The sequence below is a fragment of the Chionomys nivalis genome, chromosome 5, assembly GCF_950005125.1.
Source record: "Chionomys nivalis chromosome 5, mChiNiv1.1, whole genome shotgun sequence".
Taxonomy (NCBI): domain Eukaryota; kingdom Metazoa; phylum Chordata; class Mammalia; order Rodentia; family Cricetidae; genus Chionomys; species Chionomys nivalis.
Window position 1 is genome coordinate 42,640,101 of NC_080090.1, and position 19,911 is coordinate 42,660,011.

The 19,911-nt window shown below is 46.9% G+C and overlaps 1 protein-coding gene across 1 annotated transcript; it reads left to right on the plus strand.

Moving 5' to 3' along the window:
• The first annotated feature begins 2,265 nt into the window (after nt 1–2,265).
• On the plus strand, nt 2,266–2,812 carry LOC130874638 (cytochrome c, somatic). The gene has a single exon (XM_057770043.1). It carries the CDS (start codon nt 2,325–2,327, stop codon nt 2,640–2,642), a length of 318 nt encoding a protein of 105 aa, XP_057626026.1. The 5' UTR covers nt 2,266–2,324; the 3' UTR covers nt 2,643–2,812.
• The last annotated feature ends 17,099 nt before the right edge of the window (nt 2,813–19,911 follow it).

Sequence of the window (19,911 nt, forward strand, 5' to 3'; positions counted from 1 at the left end):
CACTCAGGAGACAGAGGCAGGTGGATCTCTGTGTGTTCAAGGCCAGCCTGGTCTACAAGAGCTAGTTCCAGGACATGCTCCAAAGTTACAGAGAAACCATGTCTTGAAAAACAAAACAAAACAAAATGACATCTTGAAATGGCAAATGGCTGGATCTAGAAAACATCATATTTTGTAAGATAACCCAGACTCAGAAAGACAAATATCATATGTACTCACTCATAAGAGGATTTAGACATAAAGCAAAGAAAACCCAGCCTACAATTCACAATCCCAGAGACCCAAGACAACAAAGACCCTAAGAGAGACATACTTGGATCTAATCTACATGGGAAGTAGAAAAAAACAAGATCTCCTGCGTAAATTGAGAGCATGGGGACCATGGGAGAGGGTAGAAGGGGAGGGGGTAGGAGAGCAGAGAAAAAATATATAGCTCAATAAAAACAATAAAAAAAAAAACTTAATGGCCAGCCTGGTCTACATAGTGAGTTTCAGTACAGCTGGAGCTGTGTAGAGAGACCCTGTCTCAAAAAACAAACAAAACACACACACACACACACACACACACACACAAAAGTCAAACTGTCAGTAGAAAAGAGCTAATTCACCTGGTATCAAGCTGGTGTTGGAGGGCCATGATGAACAAGTATCACTTTGAGGGCAAGTTCTGCTCATCATCCTCCTGCCTTCCATACACAGGGACTAATTCCACACGTAAAACGCGGCTCAACATTAACATCAAGGAAAGGGCAGTCTCAAGCCAGACTTTGAGGCACTCTTGTAATTCCAGCTTTGGGGAAGGAGAAGACAGAGAGATTGTGGATATGAGGCCAGCCTGTGCTATACAGGAACACTTGGTATTCAAAATAAAAAAAAAAGAAAAAAGAAAAAAAAAAAGAAAAGGAAAGGAGGTGCTCACTCAGTTTTTGGTGAACATGGAGTCCCACTCTGTTTTAAGCTGACTTTGAACTCCTAGGCCACCTACGTTGGCCTCCAACTCATGGCAATGTTCTCGCCTCAGCTTCCCAAGGGTTGGAATTACAGGTGTGAACCACCATGTCTGTGTTTATTTTTGTTTTAGTTCCTTGGTCTTTTTTTTTTCTTTGTTCTCCTTTTCTCCCTGGTTTTTGAGGCAGGCTTTGGTTTTGTACCCAGGCTGGCCTTGAACTCCCTCTCCAGCAGCTCAGCTTCCACCCATTTCACCCTCTTCATAGACACAAAGTATTCCTGCTGAATTCCTGCCAAGGCTAAAGGGAAGTCTAATTGATGAGGTTTATATTTCTTTGAATTGTCTCAGAAAAGAACCAATTCTATACAGCTAGTGGCCACTTTTCTTTTTGGTGTGTGGGAGAGAAACACAAACACTAATGGGGAGTATTGTGAGGTGCAGGGATGAGAAGAGGGGGAGGGGAAAAGGGGAGGGAATTGGTTCTGTGTTATGCTGCCCTGGTCTCTCACCCCTAACACTAATTTAGTCACCACGGCAACTCTGAGGGAATATTTGTAGTCTTTTTTTTACTACAGAACACAGACTCGGAGAGTTTCCCGAGAGTACTCCATTGGTGGGCAGCAGTTTAGGAATTGACATCTAGATCAACGATCTGCTGACTGCATGGTTGTTGATAGCATCAGATAAACAAAGAAGAAAGTTGAAGAAAAGAAGGTCCTACCAGCAGCCCTCCTCCCCTTATTATCAGTTGAGAGCCCTCAGCGAGACAAAGGCAACCCAGTCCCACAAACGGCCCAGCTGCCTGGTGGCTCTCCAGAGTCCTGAGTCTGGGGCCTAACTTGGTCCCTCAAGGTCTGTTATGGAGCCGAGACTCAGCCCCCAGTGTAATTCAGAGGTAACATCTGGAGTAGGTAGAAAACCAAAAGACTATGAGATCTTCTGCCTTGAGCCCTCCCCAGGCTGGGGTAGCACAGCATGGCAGGCCTTGAGTACATCTGAAGAGATATGAAGCCTGGTCTCCTAATTTCTCTAAAAGACACACTGGCCTGTCACAGCTCTAGAGGCAGCGGGACCTAGGAGAATGGAGTAGATAAACCAGGTGGACTAAAGTCCCACGCGATAGCCACCTTTATTCAGAAGCCCAGACAGTGTATACTCTGAGGGTTAGCAAAGGTCTCGGTAGTAAGGTTCTCATAAGTTCAAGCTGTGTACAATCACAAGGACAAGCCACACGCGGCAAAAACACGTTTTCCTCAGAGACTTAAAAAGGATGCTTTAAACATTTGCTTAAAAAACAACAGCAAGAGAGAGCGGGACGTCCGTCTTCGGGTCGCAGCAGCGTTGGTGGTTTTGATCACCCGGGAGCGAATTAAAAATGGGTGACGTTGAGAAAGGGAAGAAGATTTTTGTTCAGAAGTGTGCCCAGTGCCACACTGTGGAAAAGGGAGGCAAGCATAAGACTGGACCAAACCTCCACGGTCTGTTTGGGAGGAAGACAGGTCAGGCGGCTGGATTCTCGTACACAGATGCCAACAAGAACAAAGGCATCACCTGGGGAGAGGACACCCTGATGGAGTATTTGGAGAATCCCAAAAAGTACATCCCTGGAACAAAAATGATCTTCGCTGGAATTAAGAAGAAGGGAGAGAGGGCGGACCTAATAGCTTATCTTAAAAAGGCTACTAAGGAGTAACTCCACTGCCTTATTTATTACAAAACACATGTCTCATGACTTTTAATGTGTACCGTAATTTAATTCATACCCCACAATTCAGATCATGAACGGCTAACAATGCTTTGTTGGACAGTCCTGATTAAGGAAAACTGACTTGTAGAAAAGTGGATATGATCTTTATTAAAAGTAACGATTCCAGTTGCATAAACAAAAAAAAAAAAAAAAACAGCAAGCAATGCTGGTTAATCTGAAGTAAACTCCTATCCGCTACACCTGGGAGGAGAACGCACACACACACACATCCCAAGAACAATTCCGTGTGTTGAAGAAACTGAGGTCACACGACTCTTGTCTGTTCCCGGAGTGCTCTCACAAGCATTCAGAATGCTCCTCACATGGCTTCGTTCTTGGACTGTGTTCTAACACTGGCCCAGCATGTACCTGCTCCAATCACTTTAAAAAATTATTGGGAGCTGGGGTGATGGCCCAGTGGTCAAAGCCTTTGCCATGCGTACCTGAGAAGCAACATTTGGGTCCCCAGAAACCCACATAAATGCTGGGTGGGTGTGGTGGCTTGTATGAGATTCCAGATGTTTAACTTTGTGATAAAGGTCCTGCTCTTAGGATCTTATCATTGGATCTTTGTCCCCATTGAAACAAAGTGTTAGTGTTCAACGATTACAGAGAATTCAAGCCCAAAGCCCTGTACTGAGTTGTGATGAGGGAAGTGGTCCAGATTCCTACTTCTTCATAGGTTCCTTCCTCTAGTTTCTACAAACACCAAGAACCTACTGTTCTAGGCAAGTGATTAGCATATCTTCATACTTAATAACAAGTTATTGGATCTAGTACACACTTAAGTCCTTGGCTATACGCATGTAATTAGATCCCTGGGTGCTTTGAAGGAGAGGAGCTTCATATAAATCAAGATCCAGCCACAAAAGCCTGTGGGCTGCTCTGCTAGGATGCTGTGCGCTCAGAGTGCCCATGGAGGGTTCCCAGGAAACACTTAAGAAATGTTGGTGATGGAGGCTTTTCATGGGAGCCGTATCAAATTCCTAGTCTATATTTAAGCCAGCATTGAATGACTTTAAGCGTAAACTGATGGTCTTTTTAGAAACTCTCAGCTAAAATAACAGGACTTTTTTCTGCAGAGGTTTTATATGCACAGAAGGGCGCAAGGGCTCACTTCATCTCAGCGGTCAGGCCCTTGCACAGCCTTCCTCTTCTTCTTGGCCCAAGTGGTTCCTCCTTTCCTTGATGAACTTGAGGCCCCATTTGTCCTTGGAGACCTTAAACATGTCCATGGTCTGTTGACAAAACCACACAGCTCTCTGATCAACTTGGCATGTTTTATGAAGAGCTAAGGACACCGTCCATTTCTCGCTTCTTCTGCTTGCCATATGGTCCCCGTTAAGCTTTTGGCATAGCACAGAGCCTCGTCTGCTGTTCATTAGTGGCTTATGTGCCCACAGGCAAATATCAGGGTAATGTTTTCTACAAGCAATTGTAAAAACCCTAGTACTAAACTGCTAGGAATATTAAGGAAAAGCAAATCGAGCCCTATTCTCAATTACTAAAAGGAATGAAGAGATATTCAGCGTGCCATTAGCCAACTCCATGCTGGCGGACGGACCTTGCTGTTGGTGTCACAGCAGAGGTGAACAGTAATTGACCCACTACGGAGATGACACTGTACCTGAACTGCAAGCAGAGGTGGCCTCGGGGTCTGAATACCCAGCTCTGGCACTGTAGCTCCTACTGCCCAGCTGCTCTTCCAGAGCATGACCTCAGTCCGCCTCATAGTCTTTATCTCTTTTCCTTCACTTTCTCTCTGTCCGCAAAAAGTTTAAAAATAAGTTTAAAGTCCAGGAAACATTCTAAAGGGAATCCTCTCAGGTAAACCTTATTTGATCTCCGTTGTTCCTTTTCAAAGTTCTGCGGCTTAAGTAATATTTTTGATTTACTTGATAGAAAGGTCTTAAGTAAAGCAGACAAAAAAAAGAAAAAACAAAAAAAACACCTATACGCCCATAAACCAGAGTGAAAAAAAAAAAAGGTTGACATTTTATCGAGAAAAAGGTGATCATTATCTTCTGTCCCCCGCTACTCAAGAGAAGGGCAGTCAGGAGAGCCTAGAGTTCTAGACCAGTTTGGTGGGAGAGAGATGGATCGGCGGGTGAAAATGTTTGCTCCACAAGACTGACCACCTGAGTTCAGATTCCCAAAACTCACCGAAAAAAACAATATAAATGGAGTTGAGCACAAACAAGAGAAGGCGTCATCATTTCTCTCAGCTTTTGCCTGTGAATGTGATGTTAAAGTGTCTCAAACTTCTGCCACTGTGATCTCTCCATTGTCTAACTTGGAATTGCGAGATAATAAATCCTTTATCTCCCCCCCACACTTCCTTTCATAACAACAGAAATGAAGCTAAGATAACCTCTTTTGAAAGAAGGGGTAGGAAAGATCTGACCCCTGGAAGTAGTCTGCCCATATTCACAAGTTTGCACACACACACACACACACACACACGAGAGAGAGAGAGAGAGAGAGAGAGAGAGAGAGAGAGAGAGAGAGAGAGAGAGAGAGAACCTATCTTACAATCATGAAAATAGTAATAATCAGAAACACAATGTGACATATTAAAGGAAAGGTTCTGGTGCCTGATTTAATCATACTCTCCTCTTTTCCGTGGCTCACGCAGCCACTAGCCTGTTCCAGATGTCTAATACGTCATCATTTTGCCTTTTACATGCAGGGATTTGCATCCTTCTGTAAGTCTGGCGTGAATAGCTAACATTCATCCCTTTAACTGCCCCACAGCGGTCTAGTGTGTAGTAGACATTGGAGTGGATTCCTTCCATCCTAAAGGCCATCCAGCTTGCTTACAACTTGTGGCGATGGCCAAATTCTCTGCCAACTATACTTACCCAGTTTACAGACCCGCCCACAGCTCCTGGACAGATGCTTGCTTTCCTACTTTGCTCTAGGAAGATTCTTGTATGAGAGAGAGAAAGATGGGCGTCTTGCTTGTTGCACCCAGGATAACTTGAATTCCTGGGCTCTGGCAGTTTCCTGGGCTCAGTTTCCAGAGTGACCAGCCATCACACCGGCTAAGTAGGACTTGATTCCAGCAAATCTGACATGAGGTGCTGTCAAGTTTTAACCTGAGTTTCCCAGTGACTGGGAGCCTTGAGTTCATGCTCAATGGTTCTGGCTGGCTGTGTGTTCTTGAATGCTCCCTCTTATTCCTGCCCTGTTTGGGTTCTTTCTCTTGGGTTTTCTTTTTCTTATTAACTTATGCTTCTTTTATATTTTCAATATAATAGTTCATCTGTTTCATCTGCTGCAAATATCCTAGTCTGTCATCAGTCTTAACACTTTTGTGATGTCTGCAGATGGTTTTGGTTTCTGATAACGTAGCACACCCACTTTTTAAAATGATTATTACTATCTTAATGCAGAGTCTAGCTCTGTGACTCAGGCTGGTCTGGAACTCATGACCTTCCTCCTACCTAGCTTCCTCTGAACTGGGATTACAGGTAACCTCAACCACATGCAGGTTCTTTCCACTTCTTTTTGTTTGGTTGGTTTTGTTTTTGTTAAGGTAGCATTTCTCTGTGTAGCCCTAGCTGTCCTGGAACTTGCTCTATAGACCAGGGTAGTCTCCAACTCAGAGACCTTCTTGCCTCTGCCTCCTGAATGCTGGGGTCAAAGGCATGCCGCTTCATGCCTGGCCTTCTTTCCATTTCCTGTGGGCCGTGTCTATGAGATTGATGCCAGTTCCTAAGAGTTTAAGAATATATCGTGAAGTCTTATTTTTCACATGCAAGACTTCAGTACCATCAAGAGTCTGTTTCCATATGGTAGGCAAAGTGGAGACCTACTTTTATGTTTTCTATTTGGACAGCCAGCTGTCCCAACTGATCCTGATTTGTAGGAAAATAGCAAGTACATTCAAATTCTCAAATACGTCTAGAACAGTGTCTGAGCTTTATTTAGCCCTCCTCTGCCCACCCCACCCCCACCTTTTATATCAAGTTCTTCTATACAGTCACTCTGTGAAATATTTATTTGCTATAATAACAATCTGCATGGGGAGTGGTAAGGTTTTGCTTCAAGAAGGCCTGCCTATCTCTTTGGGTAAGGTTTAGTCCATGTTTAAGCAAAGAATCAGAACCGGGGGACTGGTACAGATGCCTGTCAGGCCTAGCTGGTTAGCTTGTTTAGCCTCAGCAGCCCTGTGAAATGAGGTTGATCTTGTTCGCTTTTACAGCTAGAAAGCAGGAGACATGGGGAGCTCTGCAAACTGGGTCTGGAAAGCCCCCCGCCAGCTGGTCACAGACACAGACAGATAATGACTCTCTAGGGCCACCTGTCTACAAAGAGGTTAACCTTTCTGCTTCCACAAAGACTGCATGAGCTGGGCCAGGCCATCTCATGTGGGAAACTGGTGCTTCTCAGCTAAGAGAAATCGCTTCACCGTGACGCATCTGAGCTGGGGCTAGACCAGATGAGGGTGTGCAGGAGAGCATCCCCTCGCTGGGGTGTCGCCAGGTACTCCACACCTGCAAACTGGTCACCACAGCAAAACAGGAATTTTTATTTGCTTCCGGATGAGGAGTCTGAGCTGCAGGGAGAGCAAGAATTTCCTGGTGTCTCACTGTTACTAATAAGCCACTGGGACCATGCACAACCTGTATCTTACAAAAGACAGCCAGCCATTATCTTCTGGGCTGGTGGAGACCCTGAAGCAGACCTCAGTTGGCAGAATATGAGCTGAATTTCAACCCCATGAGCCACATCTCTGGAAGAAACACAAGCATGGGAAGATTTGGACACATTTATTACCAACTGGCTGCATGACCTGGCACCCGTTCTTTCCCCATTGGGCGCTTTTCTGAGCGGAGTCCATATGACAACAGCTTTCGGAGGCACACAGATCACTCTTTCGAGATGACCACAGCCTCCCCAGACCAGCAAGAGAAAATGTGAAGGGGAGCAGAAGGGATGCTGAGGATCGGAACCGATTCACTCTGCAGGGAAAGCTATAATGGTGGCCATTACTGCCAGAAATACAAGTTTGAAGGACAGGAGACAAATGACTCAGCCGAAGTTCTGGGGAGAAAATGGCGTCCACCTATCTTAAATCCAGCTAGTGTTCTCAAAAGATAAAACGCAGAACAAACAATGCCCTTCGGGGAGGAGAGCCAGAAGCAGTGGCTCCTACTCCACGTTGATGGCTTTTCTCTCCCATCTGCCAGGGGCCCAACCTCCATGGAGTTAAGCCGGCCCCTCTTCACTGTTTTCTGAGTGCACTGCCTGTTTATCATACATACAGTCGACCCTTTAAAGAGAAAGGTGGCAAAATAATGGACCCTGATTTACCCTTCTGGAAAATAAGAGGGAGAGATAACAATTTTCATTTGCTTTTTGGAAGGGGATCTTCTCTTGGTTCAGTTCCTGCTGTGACCAAGAGGATGGCGTGCCAAAGCTGACTTTGGTGACTCAGACATTCTGTGACCCCCACATTCAGGACTCAAAGATTCCCAGATGCTCGAGGACAGATGTCTTCATAATTAAGGGTTCCTTTTTCTCTGGCTGCATTTTCGACAGTTTCTCAAATAAATGCGCCTCTGCCCTTTCAGGTTTTAGGGGCTGGTGTGAGGCATTAGGTTTGGAGAAATCCCTTCCTTGGAATCATTATCACTGTGGCGATCCATAGCCCTTTGCTACCCTCGTGTGTAGTGGACCAGCCTAGAACACCAGACTGGCTTTTACAGCAAAACCAGTAGTTGCGGCGCACGACGCCCGTCTGTGCTCTGTGCTCCACCATACACTTCAAGAACCGAGCAAGGGGCTGGAGATTGAAACACACAGAGACAGAGAGACAGAGAGACAGGAGTCATCCTTGAAACAGGAATGTCCCAAGAATGCCCCCTTTATTGTGTTCAGGGGCAGCTTATATAGGGATAGCCACACCTCAGTCAAACGCACCAGAAACCATTCCCCTGCCATCAGGAACTCCTGACGGTCTCATTCTCAGAGCAGCTGTAGACACTCAGATCAGGGGAAAACAAGTTGTTTCCAAGAAATTCAGGATCTGGGGGTTCACAGCTTCCAATAAGTAGTCACTTTCTGGCAATGAATATGAATATTTAATATTTTTAACAGCCAGAAAAGATTTCTTCTTTCCCCTTCCCTTGACCTCCTGCCACGCCAACGATGACAGACAAGGAAAGCCTAACTTACCTTGACTAAGGTGAGCAACCAGCCGCTTGGCAATTTTGGCCACAAGAACTTAGGTTTCACATGAGGCCAAATAAGGGAGTCATCTGTTTTTCTAAGTCCACCCACCATAATGTCACTGGTGGGCTTCAGCTGATATGGAAAAACTAGAATTGCAGCACGGGACGAGATTTGAAAAGTCATTTAGTACAGCTATCCAACGGAAGCTTGACTGTCCTCTATGCACCGGTGCCCCCATCCCCCGCAACAAGGCTACACATCGAAGCAACAGCAAGAACTGGCTCCAGATAAAACTTGGCTTCACCTGGAGACACTCTGGCCCTGCCATCTGAGTGGGCGTGTTTTTCCTGAGTCCTGTCCAGGTGATCCTGATGAGGCCTAACCTAGCAGCACCAGAGAGCCACCTGACCAGGCCCCAGCACAGGGACCCTACCAGCGGCCAAAGCCTTTGCTTGACCTTCCCCAGCACCTAGTCCTTGCTGCCTTCCAAATAAACCAAACTGGAGGGCTCTGCCTGCTGCCAAGTTCTCCCTCAGTCTTGGCAGAGGAGCCCTTCCCTCTCACTGCTCACACAGAGACACACCGGAAGGCCTGGCCCTCATGGCCTCCAGAACCTTGAGGAGCCCGCTCATACATCTTTCCTGACCCTTGTCACTGGACAGCCCCTCCTCCTGCAGTCCCCCCAGGGGGGGATTCTGACCTTCCCAGCATGTTTCTCTGGACTTTGAGCTTCGGAATTCCCATACCTAAGTCCATCCTCTTTTGAGCTACGCAGCTCAGACTGCAACGTCCAGCCTTTGTGCCCCTCCACTTCGCCATCCACAAACCTACATAAAAGTAGAGGGAGCGCTCCACCTCCCAAAAGCTGTCCTCTGACACCAACATGTGCAGCCTCAAATGTATATACCTGTCCTCTCACATATACACCATACACACACAATAATAACAATATTTTTAAATTTAGAAAAATAAATAAAATGCCACCCGAACATAGAACTGATGATGCAACATTGTACAGCTTCCTCTGATCTTATTAGCGTCTGGTGTGTATCTTACCGTAATAGCACATCTCCATCTGGATTCGTTCTTTTCAAGTGCTCAGAGCTCCAAACAGTGACAGCATTGAACTACACAGCTTGGCACATATCTGTCTGCTCTTAGACCCCGCCTGCGGCCTTTGTGAGCTCAGAATTCTCCTCCTGTCTCTGCCTTGAAGAGTTTCTTCATCTTCAAATAGTTGCCTAAGATCGGGTCCTCTCTCTTTCCAAGCTCCCAAACCTCAGGTAATAGTTGCAACAATCCGTTGTCACCTGTTGAGTACTATATCCATCACTTCTTCCATCAACGTGACAAAATACCCCGGCACACACAGATGGAGGGAGGAAAGATGGATCTGGTTCACAGTTCCTGGGAGAACAGCCCATCACATCTAAGGAGACACCTTGCACGGGTTCTCATCAGGGTAAATGACCAGAGAGACAAAGGAGGCAGCCACAGCCAACTCTTACCTTGCTAACTCCCCAAGCGATAAAAGGGCCGAGCTCCTGTCTCCTCCCGCCTTATATTCCTCTCTCCACCAAGTCATATCACTTCCTGTCTGGCTGTACAGCCCTCCATGCTGGCTTCTTTGAGCCTCCAGTTGCCAGGTTTCTTGAGCCTCCATATTCCCCTAGTTGTTGCTAGGCCCCTTACTCCCCAGGGAAAGGTGAATGCACTATCCGCCCAATCTGCATCACCAGGATTCAGGACAATCAGATGTGATAGGGAGTCCAGTCAAGCAGGAACTCAGTTTATTACTGTGAGTATCAGCTTATATAGCTTAAGTGACACGGTGTGATGTGGGGGTACCTCAGTCCAATGAGAGCCAGGCAAACTTACCTTCTGGATGGAGGGGCATCTACCACCTCACTCAAACTCAAGCCAGGCTTTTCTCTGTCCCCTAGACCTTGAGGGACAGGCCCTGAGATAATTTTGGCCCAACACCTCCAGACCCCTATGGTTAACTAGTGGCTAGCTCTGCCCTCTGATCTTCAGGCAAGCTTTATTTGTTAGAGCACAAACAAAATATCCCCACGGAAACATGGAAGCTGGTGGGGCATGGTGGCCAGAGATGTGGCATGAATTATCCATGCCTTGGTGTGCCAGGAAAGAAAGTCAAAAGTAGGACTGTGTTCGCTCTCAGAGGTGCACCTGGGGCACTCTTCTCTCTGATCCAGACACCACTACCAAAACAGAAAGTCTGCAGCCAGGGGACCAGGGATTCAAACATGCGAGCCTGTGCAGGTGGGGTGGGATTCGATTCTATGCCCCAGCGAGAGCCAAGGAACCCTTCATTAACAAAACCCATTCTTGCCATCAGGGTGCCCAGAAAACTGTCAAGTCACTCCAGGATTATGTACACGAGGAATCAATATCTTCACGTAAACTCCTGCCCTCCTTTAGCCACACCGCCAGGTTGCTATGTCAGTCAGACTCATAGGCAGCTTACACGATGTGCTGGTTAGTTTTCTGTCAACCTGATACAAGCTGGGATCCTCTGGGAAGAGGGGACTTCAGTTGAAAACATGCCTCCATCAGATTGGCTTGTGGGCAAGACTGTGTGGAGCATAGTCTTGATTAATGCTTGATGGGGGAGGGCCCAGCCCATGGTGGGTGGTGCCATCCCTGGGCAGGCGGTACTGGTCTGTATAAGAAGCAGGCCCAGCATGCCATGGAAAGCAAGTCTGTAAGCAACACTCTGCAGTGACCTTTGCTTCAGTTCCTGCCTCCAGGTTCCTTCCTTGGTTTCTATCTCTTCCTCAAATAGTTTCTGGTGTTTCATCACAGCAACAGAAGCAAGCTAAGATAACGCGTTGTTTTGAATTGTTTTTCTTGGCCTGCATAGGAGCGGCATATTTAAAGAGGGCACTATGAACAGAGACAGTGGGTGCCAGGAGGATGTTTTTGTTTGTTTGTTTGTTTGTTTTTATGGTGAAAAAGTGTATATTTAGAATTAGCCGGCTGGGCTCAGTTTAGATGATTCCAATTTTGTTGGCAACATCCAGAGCATCATAATCAGGAGCCAACCCAACATATGCCTTCTTCTCTCCGTCGGGCCTTATGAGGGTGTTGACTTTGGCCACATCGATGTCATAGAGTTTCTTCATAGCCTGTTTGATCTGGTGCTTGTTGGCCTTGTCGTCCACAATGAACACAAGTGTGTTGTTGTCTTCTATCGTCTTCATGGCTGACTCGGTGGTCAGGGGGAATTTGATGATGGCATAGTGGTCAAGCTTGTTCCTCCTGGGCGCGCTCTTCCGGGGGTATTTAGGCTGCCTTCGTAGCCGCAGGGTCTTGGGCCGCCGAAAGGTGGGCGATGTGCGGATCTTCTTCTTTTTGTGGCTATGGACGCCTTTCAGCACTGCCTTCTTGGCTTTCAAGGCCTTCGCTTTAGCTTCGGCTTTGGGAGGGGCAGGGCTTCCTTCTTCGCTTTCGGCGCCATCTTGACGAAAAGGCCAGGAGGACGTTTTGACTCAGGAAGTGTGCCCACATCCTGAATCTCCACCATGCCCAAGACACGTTCAGGCAGAAATCTTACTTAAGGCTTTGGATTTCAGAAAGGCTGAGACAGGGTTGGGGTGGTCACATCTAAGTGGGTATTTTGCAACCCCTATTGCATGTTAGAATCACTTGCAAAATGTACAGAAAGCCAGCGTCCAGCTGGAACCTCAAAGTCAAGCGTCCAGCTTATTTTTACATCTTGGGGAGTTCTGCTGCAGCTGAGGTTGGAAATCAGGAATGGAGAGTGATGCTTTGTGGGTTTCCACAGACTGTGGGAATCTTGTTAAAGCAAAGGTGCTGGGCAGCAGGTCTGGGGCAGGGCTGAAGGGTCAACATTTCTCTGGATGCTGTGCCACTGGCCCAAAAGTGGCAAGGTCTAGATTTCAAGGACACAGGAGGCATCTCATTGCTGAGTTGTGGGAAGTTCTCTCTTCAGAGGTGACAACATTCCTTCTGCTGAGAGGACAAGAGAGGGTCTCACAGGGTGGTCACAGCCAGACTGGGGCACAGGAGCTTGGAGTGCATGTCTGTTTCTGGTAACATCTAGAGCTTTGTGCAACTCTATGGCCAATGATAGAAATAGACCCCAGGTTACACATGGAGGACTTTGATATCACAAAAACAGGATGAGGAAGTAAAGTTGCCTAGCTTTGGGGATGGACTGAAGTTCTGTCTTTACCTGTACCCCATAAGCCTCTCCGCTGATGCAGCAACCTGCTGTAGGAATTCCTACCACCAGCAGCCTTTAAGTTACCCGCCCACTTGGGCGTGGCCTCTTATACTATTTATGCTGACATAAAGCACACATCCGGCCTCTTTTCCGACTGTGGGATCCGGTTGGTGTTCCCCATTCCAGCAGAGGACTGTGATCTGTGAGTCTACCCCTAAATAAATAACCCTCTATTATACTCACTTCAGAGCTAGTGTGGTATTTCTTTTAAGTGTCCTTCTTCAGCAATACAATCAGATCAAATCAAACTGAATTAGAAAAAGCCCAGTTTAATGGATACAACATTTCCAGATGATCTTCCAGTCCCCCAGCGAGAAGACAAGAAAGGAAGACCAGAAAACCACGCATCTGTTTTCTGGGGGACAGTTTAAATACGCTGTGAGAGTGGTCTTGAGCATCTCTGGGGAAGGAGACATCATTTGGTGGGCTTCCTGAGAGGCAGCAGGGTTTGGAGAGAGATGGGGGCGGGACTTGAGAAGGAGCTTTCAGCAGAGCATCCCAGGTTCTTTGGGCACACGGATGCCAGGGGCTGGGGTAAGACTCCCACCAGAACAAGTCCTAGGGTACAGGAGAGTCTGATAAATTCAAAAGAGCAGAAAATATTAAACTACCACTCTTGGGAAGAAAAATGGATGTTGCCCAATCGTGCTGTGTCTGTCGTATTATCTCCATTATGAAACAGGCTCGAAGGCCTTAGCTAACATGCGAGAGCTTTGCAAGCCACTAGAGAGATGTCTTGTCTCCCTCTGAATCCCTGGAATATCTCAGTGGCCCTGTGGTCCGGCCTTTGGTCACACGTCACCTTGGTCCTGACCCTACTGAGCCTTCATGCTAACTGTCCTTCACTCAAACAAAGCCTGAGCACACAGACCAGAGCTCAGTGCCCCCACATTTCCCTCTGGGAAGCTGCTCTCATCGGTAAACTATGCCTCCTCCTCTCTGTCCTGCAGCCATTTATGCATTAACTCTTGGTTTCTGGCTTCATGACATCTTTGCATGACAATCGTCTCAACTCCCTTCCTGGATTTGGAAAATTCCTATGCTGTGATTTGAATATTGCGCAATACCAAATCTACATGCTGAACCTGACCTCTGAGATGGTGGTAATAAGGTCTAGGGGCTTTAGGAAGTGGTCCGGTCATGAGGGAGCCACCCTCCTAAGTAAATCAGTACCCTGGAGAGCTAAGCCACGTCTGGGCCTGTAGAGTTGGCTCAGTGATTCTGCTCTGTCAGAGTTACCACCTTTGAATCCCAGCACCCATGTCAGGCAACTCACAGCCAACTTAGAACTCCAGCTCCAAGGGATCAGACACCCTCTTCTGGTCTTTTTGGGCTCATGCACAAACAACATGTGTGCACACTCACACACATATATACACACACACAAACTTTAAAAAGAAAGAAAGAATGGTTGACATTCAAGCTTCTGTCAGATGTCAAATCTATATGCACCTCAAGTTTGAACTGCAAACCCTCCAGAACCAAGTAGGTCTGTTGGTTATAAATGCCTAGCCTAAAGTACTTTATTACAGCAGCTGGAATGGACTAGATACCTTGTGTATGTGGGCACTGGGGAGAGGGCAGTTTCCTGCTGCTGAATCAATGCCTCCTCAGACACACGTCTGAATACATGTGTCTGTTGGAAAGGCAGAGGTTCCCACTCAGGACTCTGACATGAGAGGCAAAGGCAAACCAAATGCAAATCATCTGAGAAAGGAAAGGACCCTTTCAATAAAGACTTCCTGCTTAAACCAATCAGCTGATTTTCTCTGCTCACTTGGTCAAGACTTTTCATGGTTGCCTGCAAAGGCAGATAGGGACACAGGGTCGGCCTGCAGGTTAGACCCACACCTCTTGTACACCTGGGAGCCAGTGGTAGGGCTGTGAACTATCAGACTCTTCCCGGAAGGTGATGGAGGGTTTTGGTTTGGTTGGCGGCGGTGATGAACCTGTACCACGCCTTGAACCAAGGGTTGTATGGACACCAGACAGGTGCTCTACCGCTGAGCTACAGCCCCTGATCTTCCACCTAGGATATGGGAACTGCGAGGCCAAAACTAGGACAACCTAGCGAACTGTAATCTGGGCGCCGTGGACCTAAAGAAGAAAGAAAAGAGAAAAGAAAGTTACACATTATTTCATTCAATACATTCCAGGAAAAGCTTTCTCTCTGGTCCTCTGAGGAGCTGCTTAGCAGAATTCAGTTCCTCCACAGGATTGACTCATGATGGGAGTCGAGGTGACTGCTGACTCTGGAGTGACAGAGGTCCTTGTCTGCCCTGGGAGGTTCCCAGGAGGTCCCAAGGCCCAGTGAACTGTCAGACAATCATATGATGTTGTGCCCTGAGTTAAGACTCCCTTCTCTCCGACACCCTTGCCTAAGAGCGTGGAGGCAGGGAAAAGTTGGAACACATTAAACTTGGGTTAAATGAGACATGCTATGCGGTCACAGTTCTGGTAGAGTTAAACCATTGCTAGCTGGTGTGGGAAACACATGTGCCCAGTCATGACCAGCCCGGAGAATTCCAGCTCGCATTCCAAAACTAGCTTCTTAAATGCACAGAAAAGAAGTCTGCAACTTCAATTCATGGGAATAGATGGCACAGCTCACTAAAATTCCAAAAAGGATGGGAGCTGATGAAAGAAACTCTGTGAGGGCCTCTCAGGAAAACCTGTCTACTCAAGAAAAGCTTTGGGGGATCAACCGCCTTCCTTCTTTACCTTGGACTCTATTTGACCCAGCTTGAAACTGCATTCAGCTGGAAGATTTCCAAAGATTGGAAGCTGTGACTTGGTAACTGTGAGTTATCTGTGAGGTGTGACCTGGAGACGTACCAGGCAAACAGAGCCCAGCCGGAGTACATCGGTAGTTTTAGAAGCATGTTGGCATGAGGAAGCGGGTGTGATGGCTACTTTTATTGTCAATTGGATTGGAATAAGAAACACAAGGGGTCACTGAGAAGGTGTGTCTGTGTATCTGTAAGGTGTTTCCTGGGAGATTTAACTGGGAAGAAAAGATCCGCCCTGAACAAGGGTGGTGTCATCCTGCAGCTGGAGTGCCTGACTAAAGGGGGAGAAGAAAGTCAGCTGAGAACCTGCTTTCCTCCTGGGTTTCCTGGTCTGCCAGATGTGAATCAGCAGCTGTGAGAGTCAAGAGCCGCTCCTGTTGCCATGCCTTCCCCGGCATAGTGAGGGAACACTGGGAGCTGAAATAAAGCCGTCCGCCTGTCAGGATTTCGTCACAGTGAAGTGGAAATCAGCTAATGCATGGGTTTCCGCTGTAGCTGGACTTTCTTGTCAGTCCCCTATTATGAACACACACCCGTAGCTTAAGCTTGTTCCTAACCTGCTCTTGTAACTTAAATTATTCCATATTTTTAAATCTATGTTCTGCCACGTGGCTCGTTACCTTCCTTCCGTACTGCACCTCCTGCTTCCTCTCAGAGTCTAACTGGCGCATTCCCCTTCCTTCTCAGAATTCTCCCTCTGCCCAGGAAGTCCAGCCTAAACTCTCCTGGCCTAGCTACTGATCCTTTTTTTTTATTTCACCAATCACAGTAACCCATCTTCATACAGTGTACAAATATCCCACGGCATCCCTCCCTCTTCCTCCCCCACCCCACCCAGGTGAGACCAGCTTCTGGCAACAGACCCAACCCACTCTGGTTAAACCAACACTTACCGTGCTCTTTGTTTTCTGCAGTCTGAGAACCCCTCAAGGGCCAGGTCTTGCTGACCTTGCCTACATTAGTGGCACCTGGCAGTGCCTGGACCCGAAAGCTGGCTCTCAATTTCACTCTAATATCAAGCAAGGCCTGTGTCCCGAGGCCACCAGGCATCCTACTACTGAACAGAGAGAGTACCAATATGGCGTTCATATGATGAAAGGCCTATGACGGAGAGGTCTCTGGCACAGACGGTTTTCCCTCCTCTATGCAGACAGAAATTCATCTTGGCTCTACTTTGTGTTACGACTTTGGGGTTTTACCTAATCTAATATACATGTATGGTAACTATGGAGCTTGATTGCTTTAATTTTTTATTTTATATTTTATTTTATGTATACATGTGTGTCTGTACATTATGTGTGTGCAGTGACCACCAGAAGCCAGAAGAGGGTGGATGCCCAAGGACTGGAGTTACAGATTGTTGTGAACCCCCAGGTGGATGCTTAGACTTGAACTGCGTCCTCTTTAAGAGCAGCCAGTGTTCCTAATGGCCGAGCCACCTCTCCAACCCAGCCTGCTTGCTTTTTGAGACAGGGTCTTACTCTGCAGCTTTAGCTGGTATTCACTATGAGATCCAGGCTGTCTTCAAACTTGTGGCAATCTCTTAAGTACTAGAATTCTAAGTGTAAGCCACCATGTCTGTCTGGATAAGTCACTGTTTCAATTCAGCGGGTTATTTTTTTTGTTGTTGTTTTTTGTTTTTTTAATGTGGCAGTCTATTCTGGAAGGGGCAGAAAAGCTTACCTGAAACCACATAGGAATAAGATATACTAGAATCAGAAATCAAATTCAGTAAAGTGACCAGAATATGGATATTACCAACACCTGGAGTTTTTTTTATTACTGGGTTGTTTTATTTCTGTATTTAATTTGTCCTCATGTTACAACTAAGCAGTGTATCTTCAAAGAAGTGCACAGCTTTATTTCAGGAGACAAAATGACCCCTGGTTCCAAACTTAACGAGAGCATTGTCTTACGCACTTGGAGCTAATAGGAGTTTAGCATCATTTTTTGAAATGGCATCTCCATCCAGTTTTACAGCCTTCAGACAGAAAGCTCCTGCATCTTCCAGGGAAGTTTTCTTCTACAGCCATTGTCTCTTCCATGAGCTACAGTTTCCTGAATGGCGACAGAGAATTCAGTTTGTCCTTCTCTGAAGGTTTTTAGAGAAGGCATGGTGACCCTGGGAACGACTTGCGGAGGTGTTGACAGAAGATGGTACAGAAGAAGAGGCAGGAGAATAAATGAAGGGCTGAAGGCCAGCCTTGGCTACATAGCAAGTCAGCGGCCAGCCTGGCTATATGAGACCCTGTCTCCCTCCCCCCCCCAAAAAAAATGTTTTTCATGATAACACTGCAAGTTAATTCCTCAGTGTGTCAGGTGAGTATGCAGCGAGCTGACTGGCCTATTTGTCCATTTCAGTCAAGAGAGGGGAAAGGAAAGGAAATGGCGGCTGCTGCAGGCCCTCTTTGTCTAAAGCCACCGAGGCCACAGTCAGAGAGGCAAAAAACAACAGAGCGTCAGCAGCTGCTTAGGCAGAAAGACAAGGGTCCTGTTTCCAGAGCGTCCATTTACACCAGCTTCCACCGCGAAACTCTCAGAGCTAATGGGAGACTAAACGCACAGTGTTGAAGAAAGAACTGGATTAGTCATTGGTTTGCGTGCACAGCTGACGTGCACGAAGTCCTTTTCATCTGGAACGGGTGAACACAGGATTTAACGTTAGCGCTTGGAGACCTGTGCACAGAGGCTGAGAACATGGAGCGTGACTTCTCTGGATTGGCGGAGGTCAGCAAATGCCCTGCTCTTGTGCCAGGCGAGATGGCTCAGCAGGAAAAGGTGGTTGCTGCTGAGCCTGATGCCCTAAATTCAAACTCCCGTACCCACATGGTGCGACCACCTACCGAATAAGACTTTGTCTGGTATTTATGGAGAGGAGCCCTTGCTTAGATCTGAGCACACTACTTGCCACAAATGGTTGCCATGGCTTTCAGAGGCAGTTCTCATTCTGGTCAGGCTACAGAGCACAGACCCTTATATAAAAACGCCTGCTTCTCCGATATTCTTACTCATGGCCCCTGAGACTTCCAGGGCTCTTCATGTCTGTACCTGTTTCTTTTCTCATTGTTGTGCCCAAATGCCTGAGGAGAAGCAGTTTAGGGAAGGAAGGTTTATTTTGGCTACGATTTTTACATCGATATAGTCCATCATGGCAGGAAGAGAGGAGTGTGAACGAGCTGGTCACACTGTGTCATCCATCAAGAAACAGAGCGAGAGTAACACTGGTGCTCAGGTCTCTTCCTCCTTTTAAGTCAGGTCCCAACCCAGCTCTGAGAATGATACTGCTCATCCTACTCTAATAAACAAACCTAAACAACCTCGCACAGATTTTCCCAGAGGTTCTTAAACCCCATCAAATTGACAAGCCAAAGTGGCCTCCCTGGAGTTAGCATCAGGTTTCACTAAGGAAGGGCTCAGGCCCAGAAGCCCCACCCTACTTTAGATGCCAGTGCCAGTACACGTTACCATTTAGCTTTGAACCACGCATAATTCCTGCCTCTCGTGGTTCATCCTTCATTACCACAGCTTTCAGAACGCGAGGAGCACTAACTTCAACCTAATGATTTATTAGAAAAGGTGTCACAAAGGATATATGTGGTCAGCCAGGTTAGGAGGGGTCCCAAGCCCACGAGCTTCTGTCCTTGTGACATGGTGTGCTGCTCTGTCCACACATGCTGTCACCCAGAGGATCTCCGGATTGTGTCTTTTGACAGAGGTCTGGTTAACCCTGTTGGGTGTCGGGGTGAGGGTAAGAGTAGTAAGAGTTGGGGTTGCAACCTAAGGCTCTAATCATGGCTTAGTCTTCCTGGTGCCATCCTCAAGCAGAAGCTACCAAGAGTGACCCCTAAACACAAAAGTTGCTCATATTCCCAAGGAAGTAGATGTTGTGGCAGGAATCGGGAGCAGACCCTATATACATATTTTGTTGAATCATAAGTGTCTCATTCTTTCCTGTGACTTATGCCAGCAATCAATA

Coding starts and splice junctions, on each gene's coding strand:
- LOC130874638 (XM_057770043.1), top strand. CDS start 2,325: ATGGGTGACGTTGAGAAAGGGAAGAAGATTTTTGTTCAGAAGTGTGCC.